Genomic DNA, 26,604 nt, shown 5'->3' with positions numbered 1-26,604 from the left:
ACCCGTGTCCTCATGGATGCTAGTCGAGTTCGTTAACCACTGAGCCACGAAAGGAACTCCACAAAGAACTCTTAAAAACTCTACAGTTAGAAAATGAACAATCTGATTAAAAAATGGGCCAAAGACCTTAACAGACACTTCACCAAAGAAGATGTACAGATGGCAAATAACTGTATGAAAAGATGCTTGTGTCATATATCATCAACGAAAAAGCAAATTAAAACATCAGTAAGATACTACTCCACACCTATTTAAGTGGTCAAAATCTGGGACACTGACAACACCAAATGCAGTGTTATGTTGTGCTGATGTGGAACAACAGAGAAGGAATGCACACAGTGCTGGTGGAAATGCAGAATGGCATAACCACTTTGAAACATAGTTTGGTAGTTTCTTATAAAACTAAACATAGTCTTATCATATTATCTAGCTGTTGTTCTCCTTGATATTGACCCAAAAGAGTCGCAAACTTATATCCACGCAAAAACTTGCTCGGGGATATTTATAATAGCTTCACTCATGATGGTCAAAACCTAAGAGCAACCAAGATGTGCTTCAGTAGGTGAATGGATAAACTGTAGTACATCCAGACAATAGAATATTATTTAGCACTAATGGAATATTGGTCAAGCTACCAGAACAGCAGCAACAACAACAACAAACCCATAGAGGAAACTTGCATATTACTAAGTGAAAGAAGCCAGTCTGAAAAGGTTACATACATACTTGTATGATTCCAACTATGTGGTAGTCTAGATAAAGCAAAACTATGGAGACAATTAAGAAAAAATGGTTGCCAGTGGTAGGGGGTGGGGAGAGATGAACAGGCAGAGAACAGAGGATTTGTAGTGAAAATACTCTATATGATATTAAAATGATGAGTGTGTATCACCATATGTTTGTCTAAACCCATAGAATGTACAATAGCAAGTTTGAACCTGAAGGTAAAGTATAGATTTGGGATGATTATGATGTGTCAATATAGGTTCATTCTTGGTTAAAAAAAAAAATGTTCTGTTGAAATAAGAGAAATCTCTTACCACCCTCTCAATCTTATTGTAAACCTAAAACTACTCTGAAAAAATTGTCTTAAAAATATGTTGTATTTGGAGGACATAAATAAATACACATTTTTTTTCTATATAAATACCAGACAACTTCTGGTCAAAATTTTACCTTGAGACTCTCAGGGAGAAGCAGCCCTGGGAGAAGAGTCTCCCTTGCAAACCTCTAATCTGGGCTGTTGCTGTTTGCAATGAAGGGGGACCAGTTGCTTATTCATTTTCTCCTCCCCCCCACCCCCCTTCCTTGATCCAAGACCTTCATCAGCCCCAGGGATTCTTGACACTCTGGTAATGTCGTTAGTGCCTTTACTATATAATATACTTGCCTCTCTTCCCTGTGGTTCTTCTTCTGGCATTTAACTGTGTGCCAGGCACCATGCAGAAAGCATGGTTATCTGTTACTCAAGTCTTCACCATCACCTAACAACTTGATCTCCAGGTGAGACTTAGCAAAGTGAAGAGACTTGCCTAAAGTTAATAGTTTTTCAGGGGAGAGAGGTCAGAGTTCAAACCCTTATCCGTCCCACCTCAAGAATACTGGTTATGGGAAGTTTGGGTGATTCTAGATAATCTGTTCTGTTGTGCGGGTTGTCATTCTCAGTGTAATCTATCACTGAGGTTCATTAAGCTAACCTAGTAAAACTTAGCCTGGGGTTTGCAGTCAGGATAATAGGTGTGGTCAGGTAGGCAGGCAAACAGCTGTAGAGCCTTCTGAACCAGGCTCACTGCTGTCTGAGTGATGTAAACAGCATGGTGTAAACATGATTGATAAATGTAAATATGCCTGAAATAGGCTCGTCCCAGAGAGAAGCAGGATACAAATTTATTAACTTTTAGTTAGGAATATTCCTGTTGATATCCAAATCATCAGTGCATGTTGATTCAGTTTTTCTTGGGGAGGGAGCTGAATAAATAGCATTGAATTCTCAGCCTCTTGCCTCCCTCTCCCAGGCAACCTGTACACCTTCCTTCTCATTCTGATGGTTGGATACAAGCGACCAGTTTCCTCATTTTTGAGGGCATGGAGGAGAAGTAGGTTCTAGTCTGGCCTCCATGATGTTATATCTCTGATTTCTGCAGTTGGGCAGTTGGATTTGAAGCTTCTTTTTTTTTTTTTTTGCTTTTTAGGGCCACACCTGTGGCATATAGAGGTTCCCAGGCTAGGGGTCTAATTGGAGCTGCATCTGCGACCTACACCACAGCCACAGCAACGCCAGATCCGAGCTGCATCTGCGACCTACACCACAGCTCATGGCAATGCTGGAATCTTAACCCATTGAATGAGGCCAGGGATTAAACCCACAACCTCATGGTTCCTGGTTGTATCCGTTTCCGCTGTGCCACGATGGGAACTCCTGGATTTGAAGGTTCTTAAATTTCAGTGACACCCAGTTAAAGAAAGTCTCATGGGCTGGGTTATCCTTCACCTGGCTATTTTCATTGTTTATGGGTCAGTTCTTTCTATTTTCACCTTCAGAAGTAATCTTTCAGAGTTTCAGGAAAACTTTTATTTGTCCCCTGTACCAAATACATTAATATATTAAAGAAGAGCATCTGGAATTCCTGCTATGGCTCATTGGGTTAAGAGTCCAACCATAGTGGCTTAGATTGCTGCAGAGGTACAGGTTCAACCTCCCCCACCCCCCGCCCCACCTTGTGCAGTGAGTTAAAGGATACGGCATTGCCACATCTTCAGTGTAAGTAGAAGCTTCAGCATGGATCATTCAATCCCCGGCCCTGGAACTTCCATATCTGCAGGTGTGGCCATTAAAAAAAAAAAAAGTGTGTCCTATTTTTTTATACAGTATTTCAGGGCATTATGAAGTTAATTGTTTGATTACCTTAGTGCCTTGAAAGAAATAATTCTTTGGGGAAAGAGAGTTTTAAAAATACCTGCGTATGTATTTGTGTGTGGGTGTGTTTCTATGTGTGAAATTATAGTTTCATAGCAAAAACTTCTTAGAAAACCTTTTCTGTAGAGATTTAGAATTTATTGGGCATTTTCACTGTCAGGCGTTGTGTTAAGCTCTTTAAATAGCTCATCTAATCCAGATAACCATTTTTTGTCCAACACTATGGGTTTGGGAAAAAGGGACCTGAACGGTTTTATCCTAGCACACATCTCAGTTTTGGCATCAAATTGGGTAACATATACAAGGTTTCTTGTAAATATTTGCTATTTAAGTTTACTTAAGGGCAAATTAGAAACAGGTGAGTGGACAATAAAGCCACTAGGACGTTGAGGGTGGTTATATGGAATATTTTGCTTGCTCTGGGAGAAGGACCAGGGGAAGCTGCTAGGAAGGAACTTTGCCTCAGGGTAGATCTTGGTGCCATCTTGTGGGTGGATCTGGAAAGGACCAAGCAGATCTCTGCCAGCTTCTACCAGGATGCCTTGCAGAACCCCAAATTTCCATACAACACTGATATAAAACTGCAAGTCACGAATAAAGCTGCAACTCTGGTCTGAGAAGTAGTGGATTTGATTGTGTCCTCTCCCATCAGCAAGTCCTGATCTCTCTACCTCCAAAACACACCCCACATTCATCTGCTCTTCTGCTCTTCTCCATGGCCGCTGCTAGGCCAGGCTAACCATCCTCTCTCACTCGGACTGCTACAGAAGCTGCCTTACTAGTTTCTTTGCCTCTTCTCTGACTCTCCTATGGACCGAGGTAGCCAAAAGGATCTTTAAAAAAAACAAAAAAAAAACAAAAAAAAAATCAGATCATGTCCTTCTCTTGTGTAAAACTCTCTAGTGGCTTTTCATGAAATTTAGAGTAAAACCCAAGTTTCTTGTCCTGGCTTGGGAAGCTCTGCATCTTAACAGCTCCTGCCTAGCCATGAGCTCATCTCAGTACTCTTCCCTTTCCTTCCCTCCAGTGTTCCCCTATACCCACCTGAGGTCCTATGCACCAGCTGTTCCCTGAGCCTATCTATGCTCCCTCCCTCTTGGCATGGATGACACCTTGTCATTCAGATCTCACCTTCCACAGTGCTGCGTCAGAGAGGTCTTCTTTGATTCAGAATAGCAACCCAGTTACTTGCCATCAAATCCCTCCCTGATGGAGTTCCCGTGGTGGCTCACTGGGTTACAAACCCCACTAGACTCCATGAGGATGCAGGTTCAATCCCTGGTCTCGCTCAGTGGGTTAAGGATCTGGCATTGCCGTGAGCTGTGGTGCAGGTCGCAGACATGGCTTGGATCCCGCATTGCTGTGGCTGTGGTGTAGGCTGGCAGCTGTAGCTCCAATTCAACCCCTAGCCTGGAAACTTCCATATGCCACAGGGAGGGCCCTAAAAAGACATTAAAAAAAAAAAAAACACAAAAAAACTCTCCCTGTTGTATAGAGATATTATCTGTCTTGTTCTCTGTTGTATTCCCAATCCCTTGCTTTGGAAACCATTTAACAAATAGTAGACGTTCAGCATAGATTTGTCGTATGCCGCTTTGTAGTTTTTTGGTCTTATTTCAGGTAGATACACCTTGGGTCAGGTGATTTTAGGCCTTTCCCAGTGAAGCATGAGAAGATCACAAAAATTAAGTTCCCATGAATTGGGCCCAGTTCTGTTACCAGAGATTTAACCATACTGCTCTGAGCTTCAGTTTGGTCACCAATAAAATGGAGTTACGAGCTTCCCTTACTCATAGGGTAAGGAGTAATTTGGATTTAAACATAATTGGCAGCAAAGTATTTAGCACATAGTAGATACCTTCTTTCTCTTAAAATTGCGTCATGTTGTCCTTTTTTTTTTTTTTTTTTTTTTTTTTCCTTTTTAGGGCCACATTGGCGGCATATGGAAGTTCCCAGGCTACGGGTCTAATCGGAGCTGTAGCCACCGGCTTACGCCACAGCCACAGCCACTCCAGATCTGAGCCTCGTCTGTGATGTACACCACAGCTCACGGCAACACCAGATCCTTAACCCACTGAGTGAGGCCAGGGATCGAACCCTCAACCTCTTGGTTCCTAGATGGATTCGTTTCCGATGCATCACGATGGAACTCCGATAAATCCCTGTTCTTTTTGTCTTTTTTTGCCTTTTCTAGGGCTGCTCCTGCGGCATATGGAGGTTTCCAGGCTAGGGGTCTAATCGGAGCTGTAGCCACCGGCCTACGCCAGAGCCACAGCAACTCGGGATCCAAGCCACATCTGCAACCTACACCACAGCTCACAGCAACGCCGGATCCTTAACCCACTGAGCAAGGCCAGGGACTGAATCCACAACCTCATGGTTCCTAGTCGGATTCATTAACCACTGTGCCACGACAGGAACTCCTCCCTGTTCTTCATAGAACTTACATTCTCATGGGAAAGACACTCCTTTTTCTTTTTTCTTTTTTTTGGCTGTACCTGCAGCATGCAGAAATTCCTGGGTCGGGGAGTCAAACCTGCATCACAGCAGTGACCTGAGCTCCTGCAGTGACAACAGTGGATCCTTAACCTGCTGCACCACAGGAGAAGTCCTGACACTCCTTTATTAAGAAGGCAAATAAAATATGTAACGTGGCAAATGGGGACAAAAGTTACAGTAAAAAAAATGCATACAAGAGACAGGGAGCTTCAGGGAGTATAATATTTAGGCAGCTTGGAATTATGTGTCTCTCTTCTCTCCTACTCCCAAAGGATTCATAACACAGTCACTTTGCCCTCTAGTGTCATGATGTTAGGTCATTTAGGCAAACAAAATAAGTCTTATAGGTGGTTCACCAAAGCATCTAATAATAATTTATTTCTGATTTCTATCAGCCATATTTACAAAAAATTATTTTGAAATATTAAAATACAGACATCTGATGTCCCAGTTTAACAATCTTTTTAAACAGTAAATCTTAAATAAATATTTAAAAACTGAACAGCTTGTATGATTGCTGATTTAACTCATGAATAAATTGTTGTTTCTATATTACCTGAAAGTATTAGTTGCTTTGAAGCTGACAGATATGTTGTTAAAATTGATTTGAAAATAAAAAATGTTAAAAGGTCTCTGGCCTGAAGCACTAGGATAGTTGGATTCTGATTTCATACACAGAGAAAGGATGAATACATGAATTCTAGTAGTTCTGATCCCCTTTATCCAGAGCGGCTGCGAAGTTGTTTACTCTGAGGGCCCACTGCTGACGTCTGCTCACTGAGTAATGTCATCACATTTCCTGGCGGTGGTTATTTGGGGGGGCAGCAGTGGTAAGTAGTTGTCCTGCTCTGCTGGGACACTGCTCGGCAGAGGTCCCGAGAGCCGGATATACCCCGTAGACAGGATGTAAGGTTAAAATGCAATGTAGTTAAGTAAATAAGTGTTCAATGGTAAAATGGCATTGCTCAAACAGTAACATTTTAAAATAATACCACTAAAATTATATTGAGGCAGAGTCCATGATCTTTAAAAAATTAGTCTATAGCTTCTTTTATTTCTTAAAATTAAGGGAGTGGTGAGTTATTTAACAAGTCGAGATCATAAAGTTATGCTTTCCTTTGTAAAAGTTATTTTACCCGCCTGTGGTGTAGATCATGTACTCAGAATTGTTTCCCAGGTGAGATGAGACCTTGCCTCAGCCACCTATACTTTTATCTTGCCCCTCAGCTTGTTACTAATACTGTATATACACATAAATGTATTTTTTAAAACCAAATTAGTCACTAACATTTAAAAATTTTATTAATTGTTACCTTTAACTTAATTTTCTCCTCCTGGTTTCCTTAAGTTTGTATTGTTAACTTTCTCAAATTTAGTGATTTGAAAGCTTAGTATAATTACTTAATTCTTGTTTCATGATAAGAAGATTTAAGACTGAATTTTGCCTCTAACCATAATTTTGATATTATTTTACTAATATCTTAGTACATGACATTCTCATTTTTGTTATTTTCAAAGTAATCATAGGTATAGTTTTCATTTCCTCTTTAATCCAATATTAACTGAGTTAATATTTTAAAATTTTCCGGGGAGGGGGTATTTTTTTAACTTACATTTTTAATTTTGTCCTGATTGCATTGTGGTTGAAAATAAAAACTATACAAGTTTTTGTTTGTTTGTTTTGTCTTTTTAGGGCTGCATGCGAGGCATATCGAGGTTCCCAGGCTAGGGGTCGAATGAGAGCTGTAGCTGCTGGCCTACTCCACAGCCACAGTAACGCCAGATCCGAGCTGCGTCTGTGACTCTACAGCTCACGGCAACACCAGATCCTTAACGCACTGAGCAAGGCCAGGGATTGAACTCACATCCTCATAGATTCTAGTGGGATTCAGTAGCCACTGAGCCACGACGGGAACACCTAAGTTTTTACTTTTACGAATGTGTTTTAAGGTTTTCTTTGTGACCTAGTATAACATGTTTTTATGCTCTTCATGAATATTGTCTTCCTCTCAGACTTTATTTTTTATCTGCTTAATAATACCTCCTAGCAAATCTCATGTGTATCCTCTGTGAGAGGCTGCAGTCCCCAGTTTACACAGAGGACCCAGATGCTGTCTAACAACCACTTTATCCTGGGCAGAGGCACATCCCTCCTACTGATGGGTTTTCTGCTTTCTTTTATGAAACTGCACCCCCTCCCCCAATACTGTAGAAAATTAGCAAAATGGTTTTCCTTTCATTTTTTTTTCTTTCTTTTTTCTGAGTAGTTCCACTGTCTTCTCCAAGCAGTAGGCCTGTATCATTTCTTGTTCATTCATTCATCCATTTCTTTAAACTTTGTTCAGAAAAACCCACAAAAAACTCATTGTTCAGACTGCTGTCTCAGCGTGTCTCTTGCTTTCTCACTGCTCTGTGGGAGTATGATTACATAGAGCAGATCTCTGGCTTTCAAGTCTTTCTTGGCCCTCCTAGATCATCTTCTCTCAGAACCTCTGGCTTTAGCATCCAGCTGTGCGTCTTGATACGAGGCTGGCCTGTTGCTGCCCCGCTCAGGAGGTTAGATGGTGCCATGGGGTGTCTGTGCTCACGCTTCTCCCTACTGCAGGCCTTCCTCCTCAGTCTTAGGTCCAGAGTAGTAGCCACCCTCACTCTTACACCTTCTGAGATGAAATTACTACAAAGCAAATCAGAAACTGAGCCTGTGTCCCATAATTAGTAGACATCAGCTTCTAGCAGTTAAAGATATACACAGACTTCCTCTATCACTAGAAGGGTTTCGTTTTCTGTATTTAGTGTGGGTTAGATCACTGCTTGAGAGAGAGATGGGAGGTGGGCAGTCAGGGAGTATCTTGTGGGAAGGTGAGTAGATCTAGTTCTGCTGCTGCTCTGTTCTCAGTATGGAATCACACCGTCACTCAGAGGCCGTAGGAGGGTAGGGGTCCCTTCAACACATATAGTGTTTATGGAAAAATTGCAAAAATGTGTCTCTTTTGGGTAGCCACAGAGGGCCAGGGGTTATGGCTTGATGCTGGATTTCAGCCCTATATTTCCCTCCCTTGTGTTCCTTTGTGCAGTGCACAGACTTCCCAAACCTTCCAGGGGCCCTGGGTCTGCAGCACAGGTTATAGAACTAAACAGACTGGTCAATGGAATCCCAGCCGCCACTTGCTTCTGTGTGGACATAAACTGCTGGGAAACTGAGTTTTCCAACTGAAATCTCTCATCATGTTACGAAGATCAAGATCATGAGATGACATGTTCAGCCCTTAGCACAGTGCCCAGCGTGTGCTCAGCCCTCCATTGGCACTATGACTATTACTACTCACTGAGGTTTGGTTGTGACATTGTGTTTATCTTTGTGTCTTGGTATTAAGTTCTCAGATAAGCATGTATTGATAAGCATTGACTGCTCCTCTGTATGATGAAAGTGGCAACAACGTCTCAAAAATCTTTGGCTCTGATGTCTTGTGTTTCTGATTTTTTTATTTCATTATTTATGTGCCATTCTAGATGTAAGATTTCATTGTCAGGGGAAATAAGTGGACATAGAAGGAACAGTGTTTATTCAGTGTCTAATTTAGGGGGGCTCTTTATATTGTAATCTTGTTTGATCTTTGTAACAAGGGAGAAATCAAGGCTAAAGGAAGTTGAGTAACTTGCCTAAAGTCACACACAGCTGGGGAAAAAGAGGCAGGGATCACTCATTTTATTTCTCCTGCTCTCCACCTTTAAAGCAAGCTTGCCTTTTTTCATTCTTTTCATTTTTAAGCAGTTCTTTTTCTTACAGGTAGCAATAGCTGATGTGCAATTTGGCCCCATGAGATTTCATCCAGATCAACTTCAGGTAACAATATATACCACACTGTAATTTCCATGTTGGTTTTCTTTACAGAGGGGGAAGGAGTGGGTTTAGAGTTATACCTTGAAAATAGTCTTCTGTTTTAAATAAGATATTGAAGCAATGTTCAGTTTCCTAAACTTGGTAATAGTACTCAAGCTAGAGAATGTACTTTTCTTAGGAATATGCATTGAGGTATTTAGTGATGAAGAAATGTTTGCAACCTATTTTAAAAGGTTCAGCAATAAAATAATGTGTATACTTGGGAGTGGGGGGAGCAAAGGTGGCAAAATGTTAACAACTAATGAAACTAGAAGAAGGATGTACCAGCAGTCGTTGTCATTCACAGCTTTTCTGTAGGTTTGAAATTTTCCAATATAAAAAGTAAAGGCATGGTCCACTCTGTGTTGCTGAATCAGCTCTAGCAGAGAAAAACTATCTATAAATTATCTAATCCAGAATATTAAATAAAATAGCCAAGTGAAATTTAGCTCCAAATTTAGGTGATGCTTCCTCTACACAAATGCATGCTCATCTTTTAAAACATGAAGGGACTGGCAAAACATGCTTGCTTTTAATTCTTTCCATTTGTGGTATTGGTGCATTATTTAAAGTATTAGGTGCATTATTTAAATAAAGTGCATCATTTAAAGTGTTAGGTATTCTGGGAGTTCCTGTTGTGGCTCTTAGAGGGTTGTGAACCTGACTAGTATCTGTGAGGATGTGGGTTCGATCCTGGCTGCACTCAGTGGGTTAGGGAATCTGGCATTGCCACATGTAGCACAGGTCGCAGATGCTGTTTGGATCCCATGTTGCTGCAGCTGTGGTGTAGGCCAGCTGCTGTAGCTCTGATTCAACCCCTAGCCTGGGAACTTCCATATGCTGCAGGTGCAGCCCTAAAAAGAAAAAAAAAAAAGTATTCTAGGAGTTTGACTGAAATATTACCATAGCATTTGCCATCTAAGGACCTACCTAGTTAACTTATTATTAACTAAAATAAATGTTTATATGTTTCAATTGATTCAGTTTTAAGATAAAATACATAATCAAGTCTTTGTTGAGTTCTCCCAGTGAGCTTGTTAGCAAAAGAAATAAGTATATGATCCATGCACTGGCTTCTAGACTAAGAACGGATAGAATAGCACTCATTTCAGGGAGCTGAGTGATAACATCTCTGAGTTACGTGTAGGAAAAGGATTTATTCAACAGATGGTAATGTTCACAGCTGTGTACTTGCCTTGAAAACGCTTCAAGTTTTCTGTGGCTTGTTAAGAAATGACAATTCTAGCAATATTCTTTTTTTTTTTTAAAGTATTCATGCTTTTTTGATTCAGGTACTTTTAGTGTTTACCAAAGAAGATAACCAGTGTAATGGATTCTGTAGGGCATGTGAAAAAGCAGGGTTTAAGTGTACAGTTACCAAGGAGGCTCATACTGTCCTTGCCTGTTTCCTGGACAAACATCACGACATCATCATCATAGACCACAGAAATCCCCGGCAGCTGGATGCAGAGGCGCTGTGCAGGTAAGCCTGAGACCCAGGCCTCACTATCCCCACTCGCATTTGTGACAATAAAGTCAGCCCAGAAATCTGTCGGGTTAAATTCAGTGTCTTTTAAGTTGCCTTCCATGCATGTAAAATAAGCAAGGTATTAGAGTAGCATTATTTCTAGGACTGATCTTTGATCTTTATCTTTTTTGTTTTGCTTTGCTTTGCTTAAAACAGTAAGAATTTGTGAATGAGAACCATTAAGGGTTAAGATGAAACCCTATGTGTAATTAACGACAACTGTCACCTTCATAGTACTGCAACAAGGCATATTATATTATATTCTAGATGTTTTTAAAGTTATAAAAAATTTGGAAAATTTTGTCTCCTAACATTAGATGAATGTGCTTTTTACTGACACTGCAGATATCAATATCAAAAAAGAATTCTGGGTATCCAGACATAAATCTAAGAAAAATGCTTTTTAAAGAAAGTCATTTGCTGCTGATGGAAGCAAGGCAAAAGTGAAAGATCCATTTTATTTAAAAGAAAATTTTATTTGAGGAAGAAAAATCATCATTTTAATATATGATCTAAAATTTTATGATGTATTAATTTTAAGGACATTTAAATCTTGACTTTCAGGAGATGGAAAAGACTAAAAACCAAGTATAACAGGAGTTAAAAACTGAGCTGCCAGAAAGATGACATCTTATCACAGGGTTGTTTGCAGGAACATGGGCATTTCCATGTCCTTGTCTCCTTGGTGGTGAGAGTTCACCTTTCAGGTAGTCAGATGAGGTGGCTCTCACCCCGTTGCGACCCACCTCCAGCGGTCTCAAACTTCCCTGTGGTCTGAATCTAGTGCCTGCTGTGCTACTTGTGTTTCTTTCCTATTTCCACATTGTCACTGTAGCCTAGTTGGTTTTTGTGTGTGTGTATGTGTGTGTGTGTGATTTTTGGCTGTGCCACAGCATATGGAGCTCCCAGGCCAGGGATTGGAGCCACTGTTGCAACCTAAACCACAGCTGTGGCAGTGCAGGATCCCTAACCCACTGTGCTGGGCCAGGGATCGAACCCACCCCAGTGGCTCCTGTTGTACCACAACAGGAGCTCTCCCTCACCCCCACCCCCCCGCCCACTTTTTTTTTTTTTTTTTTTTGGTCCAGCCCAGATTTTTTTGATGTGTTATCTGATGCCACATCCATGGGAGATGTGGAGAGAGCTTTGGGCCCAGCACCGGGCTCTTCCCTGCCCAGCTGTTTGCCTCTGGGTAACTCTCTGCCTTCTCTGGGGATGTGTTTTCTCAGCTGTAAATTTGGAACCCTTGGTTTCCAAGATTCTTGCTATCGCTAACTTTTGATGGGGAGCACTCGGAGAAGGTTAGTAAAACATCTTAGTTTTCTGGTGCTGGCAGTCTTGGGGGACCACTGCGAGGCAGGAGAAGTATCTAAGGAGGGCTGGGGGGCACAAATAGAAAAGGTGACAGAGGGGCGAGGTGCTGAGGAAAACTTGGCTTCTTTGTCTTGTTCAGTCAGGTCCATAGCCGGCCACAGATAACGTGCTAGACAGTGGAAATTCGTACTCACAGAGATGGCTCTGCTGGGTCATCTTGTGTTTATAAAAGAAAGATTAAGTTGTGCTAGCCATGCCCTACTTTCTTTTTATTGTGGTGAAATACACATAACATATGATTATGCTCTGTTTTTTGAGGGAGGAAAATATGCTATTGTTACACATTTGGGGAATATTGTAAACAAATAGGGTTAATTTGTTCAGCATATTTTTAAATGTATATAAAGTTAAAATTGGTACAATTTAACAGGGAGTTCTCTGGTGGTCTAGTGGTTTTAACACAGTGCTTTGACTGCTGGTCCCTGGTGTGGGAACTGAGATCCCACTCCAAGCCACCGCACACTGCAACCAAAAAAAAAAAAAAAAAAATTATACAATTTAAAAATAGAGACAGTGACGTCGGTTGCTTACTATGTGGTTTTAGAGAAGCATAGACTGTCATGTGTGCATGTCCTCTCCCAAATCCCTCCAGCTTCCATCCAGCCTCTGCTCAGGGTCAGGGCTTCCCAAGGGAAAGCTCTGAGTTTCAGAAGTTTCACCTTCGTATTTGGCTCACAGGTCCCTGGAACTGCTCTCATCCTCTTTCCCAGATTGCTGCCATTTGAGGGCAGGAATGGTCTTTTCTGGGTAGAGCACATCCTCACTGCTGTCAGTGGCTTCTCGCAGTGGTTTCATATTCCAGACCCAGCAAGGGGGGCCTCCTCTGAGGACCTTCTTCCCTTCAAGAACTCTTTTAATCATGGCTCCAGAACTGAAAATCTCACTCTAGGTTTGGTGGATGAGTGAAGAGGAAGCATAGCAGTCATCCCCCTGTTATCCAGAGAGCAGACCTCTGCAAATGCACCTCAGTTACATTCCTTCCCTGATGGCTGTGTCCTGGCCAAGAATCTGACATCTTTCCCATTTGCTGTGTTCTACCACATCATCTTTGTCTTGTTGGCTGAGGATTTGGGGGTCAGAGCTCTTGTGCCATTTATAGTGAGTTTTCTAGGGGTAAGAGTGGGCCCTGGTTTCTCTCCCTTTAGATCATCCATTTATGGGTGCCTGCCCACCAAGGGACTGCTCTTTCAGGAATCTTTCCAGTCTCCCCTTCCTGAACCTGCTTGCTCTCTCCATTCACTTACACAGCTCACAAGACCTTAGCCCTGGCAGAGCTCTGTCCCTTAATCTTCCTTTTGGGATACCCAGTTAACACCCCCTGTGAAGGATTCTTCATCGTTTGCTGACTTGTCCAAATGATTAGCATTCACCTGTATCTCTCTGTTGGGGACATTTGGAAGTCTTTATACACCTTATCAGATGCCTTCCTCAAGGCTGAGTATTCTGTGTCTGTGGTATTTTCAAATTCACCACTTGAGGGATCCCAGCTTGGCAGAGCTTTTTGGCTCCGGGCACTGTGAGTAAGATACGGTTCTTGCCTGTGAGGAATGAATGCTGTAGTTGGTGGGGCAAGTGAGAGATTGCAGTACAGGCTCATAAATGCCCTCAGAGGGGGTATGTACAGAGCAATGCAAGTGGCATGTGTCAAGGCAGGCTTCACAGGGGATATTTGAGTTGAGTCCTGAAGGAAGAAAGGTGGACAAAACATTCTGGGTGGTGGGAGCAGCCTGTGTAGAACAGGCAGGGCAGTACTGCCTGGTGTTGGGTGGCTGCTGGGTCGGGCAGGGCCAGGATGTGGCTCAGACTGAGGCTGGAGCAGCAGACGAGGCTGCTTGTGAGGGCATGTGTGCTGAGCCAAAGGCTTTGGACTTTGCCCTGTAGGCATTTGAGAGCCTGGTTTATGCTACACAGGGGAGCATCACAGGCATAATGGGAGATCACTCTGGCCCCTGACTGGAGAATGGAGTAGAAGACAAAGCAGCTGAGGAAAATCAACCAGCTATGAGGCTGATGTCAGTGCCCCCTCCCAGCCTCCTATCAGAATACTCAGGAAGGTTACAGAAGAGACAAAAACTGACCACTGCAATTAACCATCCCAAGATAAGATGTCAGAAGTTGGGAGACAGAAGAGGACAGGGATTCTCCTTGTACCTCTTGTGCTCTGGGGACAATAAAGAAGCCTGTTCCTGGAATGTCCTTTCTAGAGTTGAGCCTCTGAAGCTGAAATACCAGCATCCCTGATAGGAAGGAAGTGGTGAAGAGTCTTTGCTTTACTCCCACCCTGTCGGGCTGAGCCTGGGATACTGGAGTTGCTGGGTACCACCCCTTCTGTGACTTACCTTCTACATCCTAGTAGAGAGCTGGAAGCACCCTCTGAGTAGGAACTTGTACCTGCTGACCTGATCTGCAGGCCCAGACCTGAGAGGAGAATGGCTACTAATGCCAAGGATCTAGCAAAGGGGTGCAACTCCTCTGACCCCTCTGCTGCAGACGCTCTGCCTGGGTTGATGTTGTTGCTGTTCAAGGATGAAGAAGGGGATCTCTAAAAAGCTGGCAAATTATGAAGGGGGAAGACCAGCCATGGAGACTAAAAAAATTATTTTCTGTAAGAAACTGAAGAACCTTTTAGAAAACATATACTTAGTATACTCAGAAAAAAATGAAGGAAAGATTCCTCTGTGCAACAGGAGCAGAGCTCTGTAATGAAAGGCAAGATTTTATAGAGGGAGACGAAATAAAGCACTGTGTGGACACTCACAATGCGTTAACAGCATTAAAGTCTGTGTTGACTGCAGAAGCGAGCTTGAATTCAGAGTGTCAGGTGCTTTCACACAACCTCTAGATTAACCTAGTTGTGAAGATCCTTTTTTACGATTGTAAACTCCATACTTTTCAATCTGAAACTCCTTCCATGTGGCAGAGGGAACAGTGGTGAAATACAAGCAATGGAGTTGAGCTTCTGTAAAATTTAACTCATTGAAAGACTTTGCTATGTTCTTAAAGTAAATCTCCATCATGGGGCCTTTTTTCCAGTTTTGTTTCAAGGCTATTATTAGAATTATTTGTAATTGCCTAGTATCGTGAGACTGGTAGTTATCCCCTAATACCGACTTCTTTTTCTTTTTCTTTTTTTTTCCTTTTTTGGCCACACCTGAGGCATATGGAAGTTCCTGGGCCAGGGATCAAATCTGAACCATAGCTGCGACCTACACCACAGCTATAGCAATGCTGGATCCTTAACCTGCTGCCAAGCTGGGGATTGAAACCAGGCCTCCATAGAGACAACACCAGATCTTTAACCTGTTGCTCCACAACAGGAACTCTTCAATACCCATTTCTACTCCTTCTTTTTTCTCTTCCATATGGCACCTGTACCATATGGAAGTTCCTAGGCCAGGGGTCAAATTGGAGCAGCAGCTGGGCCTACACCCCAGCCACCAGGTCTGAGCCACATCTACGAACCATGCTGCAGCTTGGAGCAATGCCAGATCCTTAACCCACCGAGTGAGGCCAGAGATCGCACCTGTGTCCTCACAGAGACAATGCCGGGCTTTTAACCCACTAAGCCGCCATGGGAATTCCTCTTTTTTTTTTTTTTTTTTTTTTTTTTGTCTTTTTAGGGTCCACCCCTGGGAAATGGAAGTTCCCAGGCTAGGGGTCAAATCAGAGCTATAGCTGCCAGCCTATACCACAGCCACAGCAACGCCAGATCCTTAACCCACTGCATGAGGCCAGGGATTGAACCTGGGTCCTCATGGATACTACTTGGGTTCATTACTGCTGAGCCATGACGGGAACTCCCTGCTCTTTTCTTAATAGTAGGATTTCTTGTGTTCAGCTGAGGAGAATACGACCCCTAGAAGATACACTGTATTCCCTAGCTTTTTTTCGAGCTGGCCAGTGGAAGTGTCATGGGAATCTTCTAAGTATCCTTGAAGGGAGAGTGCATGTCCCTCTTCCTGCTGTCTGGAATGTGGAAGTTTTGGCTGGAGCTCAGCATCTATCATGGGTCATGAGAAAGAAACCATATGTAGGTAATAATAGAGAAACAGAAGGTGGAATGAGCCAGGTTCCTGGTGTTGCAGAGTGCCATTGCAGCCTTGGGCTGCTGACCTCTGCACATCTTTTACGTGGGAGCCAAGTCTTGTCTAAGCCACTTTCTTTGGAGTTTTCTGTTATGCATAACCAAACCAAACCCAAATGTTATGCCAGGTAACATGGCTCTGAGAGCTTTCTGGTATGTTTGTGCAGACTTTGAGAACCTCACGCCTTGTCTTTTTTTCTGACTTCTTGAAATCAGCCTTCCTAATGTCTGAGTGTACATTCTGATGACACCATGTCATTTCTTCCTTAGTTTTCATGAATTCTAAAGTAAGGAATGTTATTTTTCAACCCAGGTTCCTGACATTTCTGTTTCCTGGCCAGTTCTTCCTTCTTAATGAACCAGGAAAACCTAAGAATACATCTCTGCCTTTCCATACAGTGTTAGACCCCTTTGCAGGGATCTCCAGGAAACATGGTCTTTCCTGCCACTTTGTCCTTATCCTAGTGCCCCTCATCCTTATGTCTTATGCCCAGATTGACTTACTGAGATCATTTGCATGATTGCCTACTTGATATTGTACCACTCAGACTCTTGTGGGGTTTTTTTGTTTGTTTGTTTTACTTTTTAGGGCCACACCCACGGCATATAGAAGTTGTCAGGCTCGGAGTCAAATCAGAGCTTCAGCTGCTGGCCTATACCACAGCCACAGCACTGCGGGATCTGAGCCATGACTGCAGTCTACACCACAGCTCATGGCAACACCGATCCATGACTCACTGAGTGACTCCAGGGATCAAACCCGCATCCTCTTGGATACTAGTCAGATTCATTTACACTGCACCACACAGGAACTCCCTCAGACTCTGTTTTTCTTGTAAATAGATGAGAGCTAGTTTGAGATGGCTGGCTGCATGCTCAAATTGCCCTTTCCCCCTCTAACTCTTTTGTCTTTTTGCTATTTCTTTGGGCCGCTCCCTCGGCATATGGAGGTTCCCAGGCTAGGGGTCGAATCGGAGCTGTAGCCACTGGCCTACGCCAGAGCCACAGTAACGCGGGATCCAAGCCGCGTCTGCAACCTACACCACAGCTCACGGCAACACCGGATCGTTAACCCACTGAGCAAGGGCAGGGACCGAACCCTCAACCTCATGGTTCCTAGTCGAATTCGTTAACCACTGCGCCACGACGGGAACTCCTCTAACTCTTTATGATACAGTAGAAGGATAAACTGTAAGAACAAATACAGTATCCTAAGAAGTCATGGCAATACCATTTGTGAGTCCATGTCATTCATTCCTTCTTAAGATTACTGCTAGGGTGAATATTAGTCAACAAGTTTGAAAAGTGAGTCGGCTTTGTTTGTGGGTGTCTGCCATGCCAGTGACCTTTCTGAGCTTGAACAGCCTTTCTTGTGGCTGCTTCTCTAGGAAGGTGAGCTTGGTTTTTCTCCAGGCAGAGAGACCATGGTTGGACCAGGGCTTGGCACTTGGTCAGCAAGCCCTGCAGTGACCTATTGAGAGGGCTCTTCTGGTTGAGCCATGCAGTGAGTGCCCTTTAGGTTTGGCTCCCTCTGTAGACAGTAGGCATATGGAAGCTGGAGGAACAGAGTAGACAGTAGAAATGTTGACAGAAGAGAGGGAGGGTGTGGGAGAGAGGGACGGGGAGAGAGAGGGGTGCCAGCCACATGGCCCATGAGAGATCTGGCTGGTCCCTAGGGCTGCTTTTCCATCCCTGAGCAACTCTCCTACCCCAGATCTAGTCTGCATCCATTGCTGGACTGTAACCTCTTCTCAACCTGAGCTCCATGAGAAAATGAAGCCCAGTGCCCCTAAGGCAGGAGTAGGCAAAGGGGAACAGAGATAGGCCCTTTCATTTATGTATTGTCTGTGGCTGCCTTTCATGCTACAGTGGCAGGATTGAATAGTTGTGATGGCCCAGAAAGCCTGAAATATTTGCTCTCTGGCCCTTTACAGAAAAATTATGCCCAAACTGAGGCATCCATTGTAGATGATGAATTGACTTCTCTCTTATGCATATAGAATGGTTGTGTTATATACCATCCCTGGGAGAATTGAGAAGTGGTCGCTCAAATCACTTCCTGAGTTGTATGATTCAGAAGTGACACGAGTGATTCTTGAACTAGCAGAACTGAGTAATGTAGTGAGTCTCGGCTGTCCTCTGTCCCACCCTGGACACATTCTCCAGGAGGCCAGCACGCTTCTGACTGCTGGGCAGTCTGGGTCTGGTCCTCTCCATTTCCCTCCCTCTGAAGTCACCCTTCTGTGAGCATCCACTTCCTTCCAGGCTGAGGCTATTTCCTCCTCCCTCCTGTGGCCTGGTTCTTCTTCTCCAGAGTCCTTTCCCCCAGTTAGGACGGTCAGAGTCATTGCATATCTCCAGTGGAGCTATGTCTTTTCCTTTTACTCCTCTCTGTTACATTTATCTCACCCTTCCTGAGCTCTTAGCGGGATTTTCATTCCCCATGGCTTCCTGGGGAGCTGCTTCTCCAAAAGGGTTGAATTCAGTTCCTGTGGGCAGCCTCATACTCACTCCTTGGGTAATTTCAATGGGGTGTCTTCTATTCTTAATTTTTCCTATCAGGTATTGATTTTCCTCTTCCTGACTGATAAGAATATCTTGCATTTCCTTGTGTTGAGTATTTATTGTTACTGTTTTTGCCTGCATTCTACCTGAAAACTCTTCTTTGTACCGCTTAGAATACAGTGGAGAGCCGACCCTTGGGCTTCTTAACTCCCCCCTCCCCCACTGTAATCGTAGCCATTGGCTTGTGGTGATACACATAAACCTTCAATTTCCTTTGGTAGGAAGGGACAAGCCCTCTCATGTAAGCCCCAGGGAGGGAAAATTCTCCATCTGAAACAGCTTAGGTTAACAAAGACCAGATCAGGTAGAAGGCACATCATCTCAGCTAGCTGTTATCTTCACACCTCATAGTTGTTGGGGTTAGCACAGGGCACTAGTTAGGATTGTCCCCAAAAGAGAAGAAGATCAAGTGGCCAAAAAAGGCGAATCCAGAGTATGAAGAGGTCTTTTGCTCTCCCTCTCCCCCAACTTTAATTATTCTACCAAAATTAGGTGTGATTTTTTAATAGCTTTATATTTATTTTAAAAACTTTTTTTTAAAGGTCTATCAGATCATCAAAACTGTCAGAAAACACAGTTATTATTGGTGTAGTACGAAGGTAAGATTTTTCTTTTCTTCTTTCTTTCTTTTTCTTTTTGTCTTTTTTTTTTTTTTTTTTTTTTTTTTGTCTTTTTGGGCTGTACCCATGGCATATGGAGGTTCCCAAGCTAGGGTTCGAATCAGAGCTGTAGCTACCAGCCTATACCACAGCCACAGCAGTGTGGGATTCAAGTCCTGTCTGTGACCTATACCACAGCTCATGGCAGCGCTGGATTCGGAAACCACTCAATGAGGCCAGGGATCGAACCTGTTCCCTCATGGATACTAGTTGGGTTTGTTACCCCTGAGCCACAACAGGAACTCCTTTTTTTTTTTTTTTTTTATATTGAAATTCAGATGTCAGTGTAATGCTTGCTCATAACAGGGGCTTAAGTAACAGTTTGCAGGTTGTGACAGGCATCACCCTTTTTAGTTTGACCTTTTTTTTTCTGTTTTTTCTTATTTTCTTTCACTTTGCCAGTTAAATTCATGGTGGGCGTTTGTATTCTCTCACTCGGTCTTGTGATTTTGGGTTGCCTTTCACTTTAGAAATAGGCAAACCACAAGAGAATTCCATTCCTAAAGTATGTATGAATGTTTTTCCAGGTGTATTTCCTATGGGCTCCTAATACTACATATCTATGAGGTTTTGAATTATACATAATTGGGGGAAATCTAATATTTTTTAATTGGGGATAAGGAAAGAATGGAAATAATTTATATTAAATTAAAATTTTTATGTATCAAGTAGATATATGGTCATTCCTGTATCCTGGCTGTAATCATTCCTGTATCCTGGCTGTAATCCTAGTGTAATCTCAGTATTTAAAGCATTGCTATATACTGCCAAAAAGCCAAATGTGAAAACAGAAAACTATTTTCATCTTAATGAATGTGTATTAATCTAATTCACCTAAAAGTAGTCATTGTATGACAATGATAATATTATGTAAATTAGTGAATAACGATGTGAAATATAATTGATAAAAACTGTCTTAACCATTTACTGTGTTCTTTTGAAGGGTGGATAGAGATGAGTCATCTGTAATGTCCCTCATTGCTGCTGGCTTTACAAGGGTATGTACCTACTTCTTTTTTACGCAAGTATAATTCAGCACGAGAAATTATTTTATTTCACTTTAGAGCTCAGCAATAGTTTTGAATTAATTCAAAGAAAAAAAAATGTTGTCCTTGTGCTGTGTTATAGTTTGGTTTAACTTTATAATCTAGTAATCTAATAATCCACAACACTTTGCTTTCTTGGTCTCTCAAAACCATGCCTGCTAAAGTCATCTAAACGTAATAAAATCTTCTTTAATGGCTGACTTGTTAAAAGTCATACCATAAGATATGTTGTTTTAATGCTTACATGTATATGCACAACTTTAAAGCTAGTTCAGGATTCTGAAAATAAGGCCACCCCAGCATAGCTTCCTTTCTCTTTAGCCTTAGCAGCTCCAACCTGTTGGTTTCTCTCATGCCAAAAGGCTTCTGAAGGCTTTGGTCAGCTTTGCCAAGGAGCCTCAGGAATCATGATGGAAAGAGCTTATGTGAGGCTGATCTTTAGGGTAGATTTGCAGCCTAAATTAATAGCAATGAGGTAGTCCAGAAACCTCACCCTTGATTTAATTAAAGTGATTCTGGGTGGTGGCACTCCCAGGTATCTGGCAGAAGCAAATACACATCCTCCCAGAGGAAGACACCTTCTTCTTTGGCCTCAGAGAATTTCTTCAAATAATCATTCCAGGTCAGCAGGCAGCACTCAGTCAGTGCTAACCAGTCCACAAGGAGATAACATTGCAAGTGAGAACTAGCAAGGGGAAAAAGGCAGCAGGACAGACTCCCACTCTCCTAAGAAATCAGAATGATCAGACATGGTTTATAAAGCAATTATGCTTATTGTATGTAAAGAAATAAAGACAAGCTTGGTAATATCTGTAAGGAATAGGAAGCTATAAAAAGTGACATAAATTTTAAGCAGAACATAATTGAATTTTGAGAAATGCACACATAATAACTGAAAAATTTAAAACTTAGTAGATCAGAAGAAAATATCCACTGTCTAGCACAAAGATACAGTAATAGAAAATAAGTTAGAGAGGTTTAGAAATGTGGTAGAGTACATAGGTTTAGCATATATGTAACTGGGGTTGCAGAAGGACAGGAGAGAGAATGGGGCAGTGTGTATGGAGAGAATTTTCCAGAACTGATGAAAGAGAGAGTCCAGAGTTTCTAAAATTGCAAAGTAGAGTAAATAAAAAGAGGACACAGGAAGTGAAAAAAACAAAACAGAGAAGATTCTGAAATCAGAGAGAAAAAATACCACCTTCAAAGGAATGGCAAACTAATAGCTAGCTTCTCAGCAATAAATGGAAAATGGAAAACAGTGGGAAAATATTTTCAATGGGATTAAAAAAAATAACTGCCAACCTAGAAGGTTATACCTAGTATAAATACTTTTTAAAATGAGGGTGAAATAAAGACTTTGAGAAATATGAAAATTGAGGCAGTTTGCAATTCGCAGATTCTCACAAGGAAATTGTTAAGGATGTACTTCAAGCAGAAGCAAGATAAATCCCAAGTGGGAGGCCTGAAAGACAAGGAGGAATGAGAAACAGGAAAATGTGAATATGGGGCCGATATAAACCCATACTTACTATGTAAAAGACCAATAATAGTGTCTCATCCAATTAGAGATTACAGTGAGAAAAGGACTGCAACCTGAGAGTCATACACTCAGTCAAGTTACTGTTTGCCCTTCAGGGCAAAAGAGATACTCTTCTGGGGGATATACATAAAATTCATAGATGTTTGTTCCCCAGAAGCCCTATCTGAGGAAAGTAATTGAGTAAGGACGTCGACTGTACAACAAATGAGCCAGAACAGAAACTTGCAGATGAGGGAGAAAGCCGTGGAGAGGAGAGGTGCTGAGCAGTGAGCCTGCTGTTTGCTGCACGCTCTCCCCTCTGCCTCCCTCTTTCTCTAGATCTTCCTTTTTATAATTTTTTTTGTTGTTGTTGTCTTTTATCTTTTCAGGGCCACACCCACAGCACATGGAAGTTCCAAGACTAGGGTTTGAATCAGAGCTGTAGCCACTGGCCTATGCCACAGCTATAAGCAACACAGGATCTGAACCGTGTCTATGACCTACCCCACAGATCATGGCAACGCCGCATCTTTAACCCACAGAGCGAGGCCAGGGATCAAATCCACGTCCTCATGGATACTAGTCAGGTCTGTAACCCATTGAGCCACAATGGGAACTCCTCACCTGTGCTACTAAATCAGGGTGTCCTCTGAAGCTTTTATTGGAACCACGGTTAGGTACATGTCCCTGTGAAAACACTTCCATGCAAAAAACATAAAAGATTTAAGATAGTCATTTTAGAGGTCACCGACTTAGGAAATATGGAGGTATCAGCACACTCACCACTTCGTAAGTGACAAATCCAGTCCTCAGAGACCCCACATGGTAGCTAACCTTCTCATGCAGAGTCCTGTACCTTCATGTAACAAAAGGATTTCAAGGTGACAGAGAGCACTGAGGCAGAGCAGAGCATCTTGACCTAGAGGGAAGGTGATTCTCCCACGTCTCATGGCTGGTGGGCAGTGGGGCCCAGGCTGGAGGCTAGCCCTAGACGTGAAAGCCATCACTGCAGTGAGATTTCTGGGATTCAGGGGACGGTCAGCTCTTTTGTGGATTGGCTATACTTCCAGATTTCAGAGTGGGTGGAGACTTGCTTGCCTCCTCAGTTGGACTTAGCAGTTGAGCATTTGCTGACTCAAGATCTCAAAGGTTAGGTTTGGTTATCTCTCAACACAGGCTGTGCATTAGGAATGCCCCAAAAAGTTCCCCTGGAGATATGTTGTAGTTGGTGTGAGGAGGGGCCTGCATGTTGGTATTATTTTTTAAGATTGCAGGGGATTCTAATATGCAGCCACGGGTTGAGAAGCACTGGATGGGGCCCAGCATGGTGGGCGTGTTATGCTGTGGAGAAAGTGAGGTTGAGTCAGCTCAGGAGTTGGCAGGATTTGTGGCCCCAGCCCCTTTTGTGGGTTGTGTTGGAAGAGGAGACCAGCTGCTGTTTAAGCAGAGGGAGTAGCAGCCTGATTGCTGAAGTGATGCTCTTCTTCCCCCCCCCGCCCCAATGGAATGTTTGGGACATGAATGGAAGTTGGAAAAGGGCAGGAAAGACAGGATATTTAGACATACAGAACAAAGCAGAGGTAGTGAAGGGGAAGGGCAGAGAGCAGGAGCAAGATGCTCTACTTTGAGTCACTTGTGTGTTTTTTAACCTTGATGTCCACCTTTAGGGTAAAAAAGTTTGGATATGTATATTCACACCCAGTGAAAATTCTGGTTGCATGCATGGGAGGCCATTATACATAATACACATGGCTCCATGTCCCAAGATCTTGCCTGCCAACTAGGTGAGGCCAGGCAAGCACTTGGACAGCTGCGTACCCCCATCCCTCTCAAGTCCCCACCCCTTGTCTACTGGTAGGGGCACAAGCACTATGCCCAGAAATCTCTCCTCCCCATTCCTGCCTGGTCAGCAGTAGGCACCTCTGCAGGTGGGCAGCATTCTTGGGTGTTCTTGTGGGGTCATGGCTGACAGGGGTGAGCAGCAGGGCTAGCACTCTTCTCCCCATCTCAGTGGATGGGAGCTGGCCAGGGATCGAACCTGCATCCTCATGGATACTAGTCAGGTTGATTACCACTGAGCCAGGACAAGAACTCAAACATTTTTTATATCTGAATGCAACTACGTGACAGAAGACAGTGACTTACTTCTAAGATGTCTTCATGAAATATACAATTTGGTGGTGGAAATTCAAGTTACATACAAAGAAGTTCAGCCTTCTCATTGTACATAACTTGCTTTGTTGAGATATGTTCATTATGTAAAGGTTATTATACAAAATAGTTACAGTGCACAGCATTGAGAGAAGACTGGGCAAAGCCATGGCTCTGCCAGTACCTCCTCTGTGAACAGTAATGCTTTGTTGGCTTAGTTAAGCTGCTGTTTAAAGTTAGTGTAGGAAAATGTTTTCCAAGTAGGAGTGATCTTTGTGAAATACAGCTGCAAAGTGATGTGCAAGCATACTTTTGCTTTCCATGAGCTTGTTCAACTTGAAAGAGGACAACATACTCCTCTTAAATAAGTGAATAGTCTCTGAAAGTTAATATAAATAAAACTTTATTAATAAATTTCTGCCTTTTGCATTTTCTAGGCTCTGCTACTGACATGCAGACACCAAAAATCCTCTTCAAGGCATTGAAAGAAAAGTAGCCCTAAGCCCTCTTCTTTTCTAATTCCATTTATTTAATTATTGAGATACCATTCATATATCATGATGTGGTTCCACTATTTTATTTTAAACTTGATGTAATATTATTTTAATAAAAGATATACATAAAATAATTATAATAGTCTTCTATTTCCTCATTTCACTTGACATACATCTCATACATCATTCATATGAACAAATATTCATGTCATTCTTTTTAATAGCTGCATGCTATTCCATTGAACGTTATGCTGTAGTTTTTTTTAATTTTGAAAATTTTTATTATAGTTGATTTACAGTATTTTGTCAATTATGGTGTAGCACAAAGTGACCCAGTTATACATATATATATATACACACACACACACATTCTTTTTCTCATATTATCTTCCATCATGTTCCATCACAAGTGATTGGATGTAGTTCCCTGTGCTGTACAGCAGGACCTCACTGCTTATCCACTCCAAGTGCAACAGTTTGTGTCTATTAACCCCAAACTCCCAGTCCATCCTGCTCCCTCCCCTTCCGCCTTGGCAACCACAGTTCTCCCTGTCCATGAGTTTGTTTTTGTTCGTAGATAGGCTCATTGTGCCATATTTTAGATCCCACATATAAGTGATATCATATGGTATTTGTCTTTCTCATTCTCACTTATTTAATATGAGAGTCTCTAGTTCCATCAATGTTGCTGCAAATGGTATTATTTTGTTCTTTTTTGTGACTGAGAGTATTCCATTGCATATATATACCACATCTTCTGATCCATTCATCTGTCAATGGACACTTAGGTTATTTCCATGAGTTAATTTATTTTTTAAATGTTTTTTATTTTATTTTTTCTCTTTCCAGCAATTATCTTGCCCTTTCTGTCTTTCTTTTTTTTTCCTTTATTGAGGTATGGTTGATCAGGTCAGCCACTTAAAGTGTATAACCCAGTGGTTTCATTCTCAGATAATGTACAAGTCCTATCTTTTAAAAGCTAATTTAGTACCCATAAGTTTTCACCTCTTACTTCCTGTTCTTCATTAAAGATAAATTATTTTTCAGATTTCAGGTAACAAGTTGAGAAGTCTGTTGGAAAGAATTATTTTTATATATGTATATAATAATTTAAAAGTACACATGTGTTTATCCACAAAATCCCCTTTCTGTTTGTAGAGGTATGTAGAAAACCCCAGCCTCATGGCCTGTTACAATGAACTGCTCCAGCTGGAATTTGGAGAGGTGCGATCACAGCTGAAACTCAGGTAATTCTGCTGCTTCTGGAAAGCCCCCACCATACCACATAGGGCATGGTTGCAAGTGAGGACTTTGGCTGTGGGCAGCTACACTTTGGCTGTTACTGAACTCCTGCTAAGATGGAATGGGTGGCAGGAAGGCATCTCTCCTCACATAGACTTTTGGAGTCTGCTTGGATGTCTAACAGTTGGTCGAATTAGTGATTAGAGACTAAATATTTAAAGATGAGGCTCCAGGAGTTTCCATTGTGGGTCAGTTATGGGTTCAATCCCTGGCCTTGCTCAGTGGGTTAAGGATCTGGCATTGCTGTGAGCTGTGGTGAAGTTCGCAAATGCAGCTCAGATTATGTGTTGCTGTGGCTGTGGTGTATGTAGGCTGGCAGCTGCAGCTCCGATTCAGCTCCTAGCCTAGGAACCTCCATATGCCAAGGGTGTGGCCCTAAAAAGCAAAAAAAAAAAAAAAAAGGTGAGCCTCCAAAATAATAGCAAATGAAAAAGCAGGATGTAAAAGTATATATACTGAATTATCTGTTTTGTTTTTTAATTTAAAAAATTTTTACTTTTTTTTCACTCAATGTTATTATATTTATAGGTGTACAACAATCATCACAACCAAATTTTATAGCATTTCCATCCTAAACCCTCAG

The 26,604-nt window shown here is 42.2% G+C and overlaps 1 protein-coding gene across 15 annotated transcripts in view; it reads left to right on the top strand.

Annotated features, from left to right (window-relative positions):
* PDE8A (phosphodiesterase 8A) overlaps nt 1–26,604 on the top strand; it is a 147,796-nt gene that overhangs the window by 62,091 nt on the left and 59,101 nt on the right. For all 15 annotated transcript variants that reach the window (XM_084968504.1, XM_084968509.1, XM_084968503.1 and 12 more), the window contains exons 2-6: nt 9,204–9,260; nt 10,589–10,779; nt 19,390–19,446; nt 20,450–20,504; nt 25,878–25,966. In XM_084968504.1, the coding sequence (XP_084824630.1) occupies nt 9,234–9,260; nt 10,589–10,779; nt 19,390–19,446; nt 20,450–20,504; nt 25,878–25,966 (419 nt within the window). In that variant the 5' untranslated portion in view covers nt 9,204–9,233. The remainder of the gene's footprint in view (nt 1–9,203; nt 9,261–10,588; nt 10,780–19,389; nt 19,447–20,449; nt 20,505–25,877; nt 25,967–26,604) is intronic.

This window comes from Sus scrofa, chromosome 7, assembly GCF_054392235.1.
Source record: "Sus scrofa isolate SSC_HxYL_T2T_F1_AM1 chromosome 7, Sscrofa_HxYL_maternal_Yorkshire_Landrace_v2.0, whole genome shotgun sequence".
Lineage (NCBI taxonomy): Eukaryota > Metazoa > Chordata > Mammalia > Artiodactyla > Suidae > Sus > Sus scrofa.
This window is presented reverse-complemented; position numbering and strand designations above follow the sequence as displayed.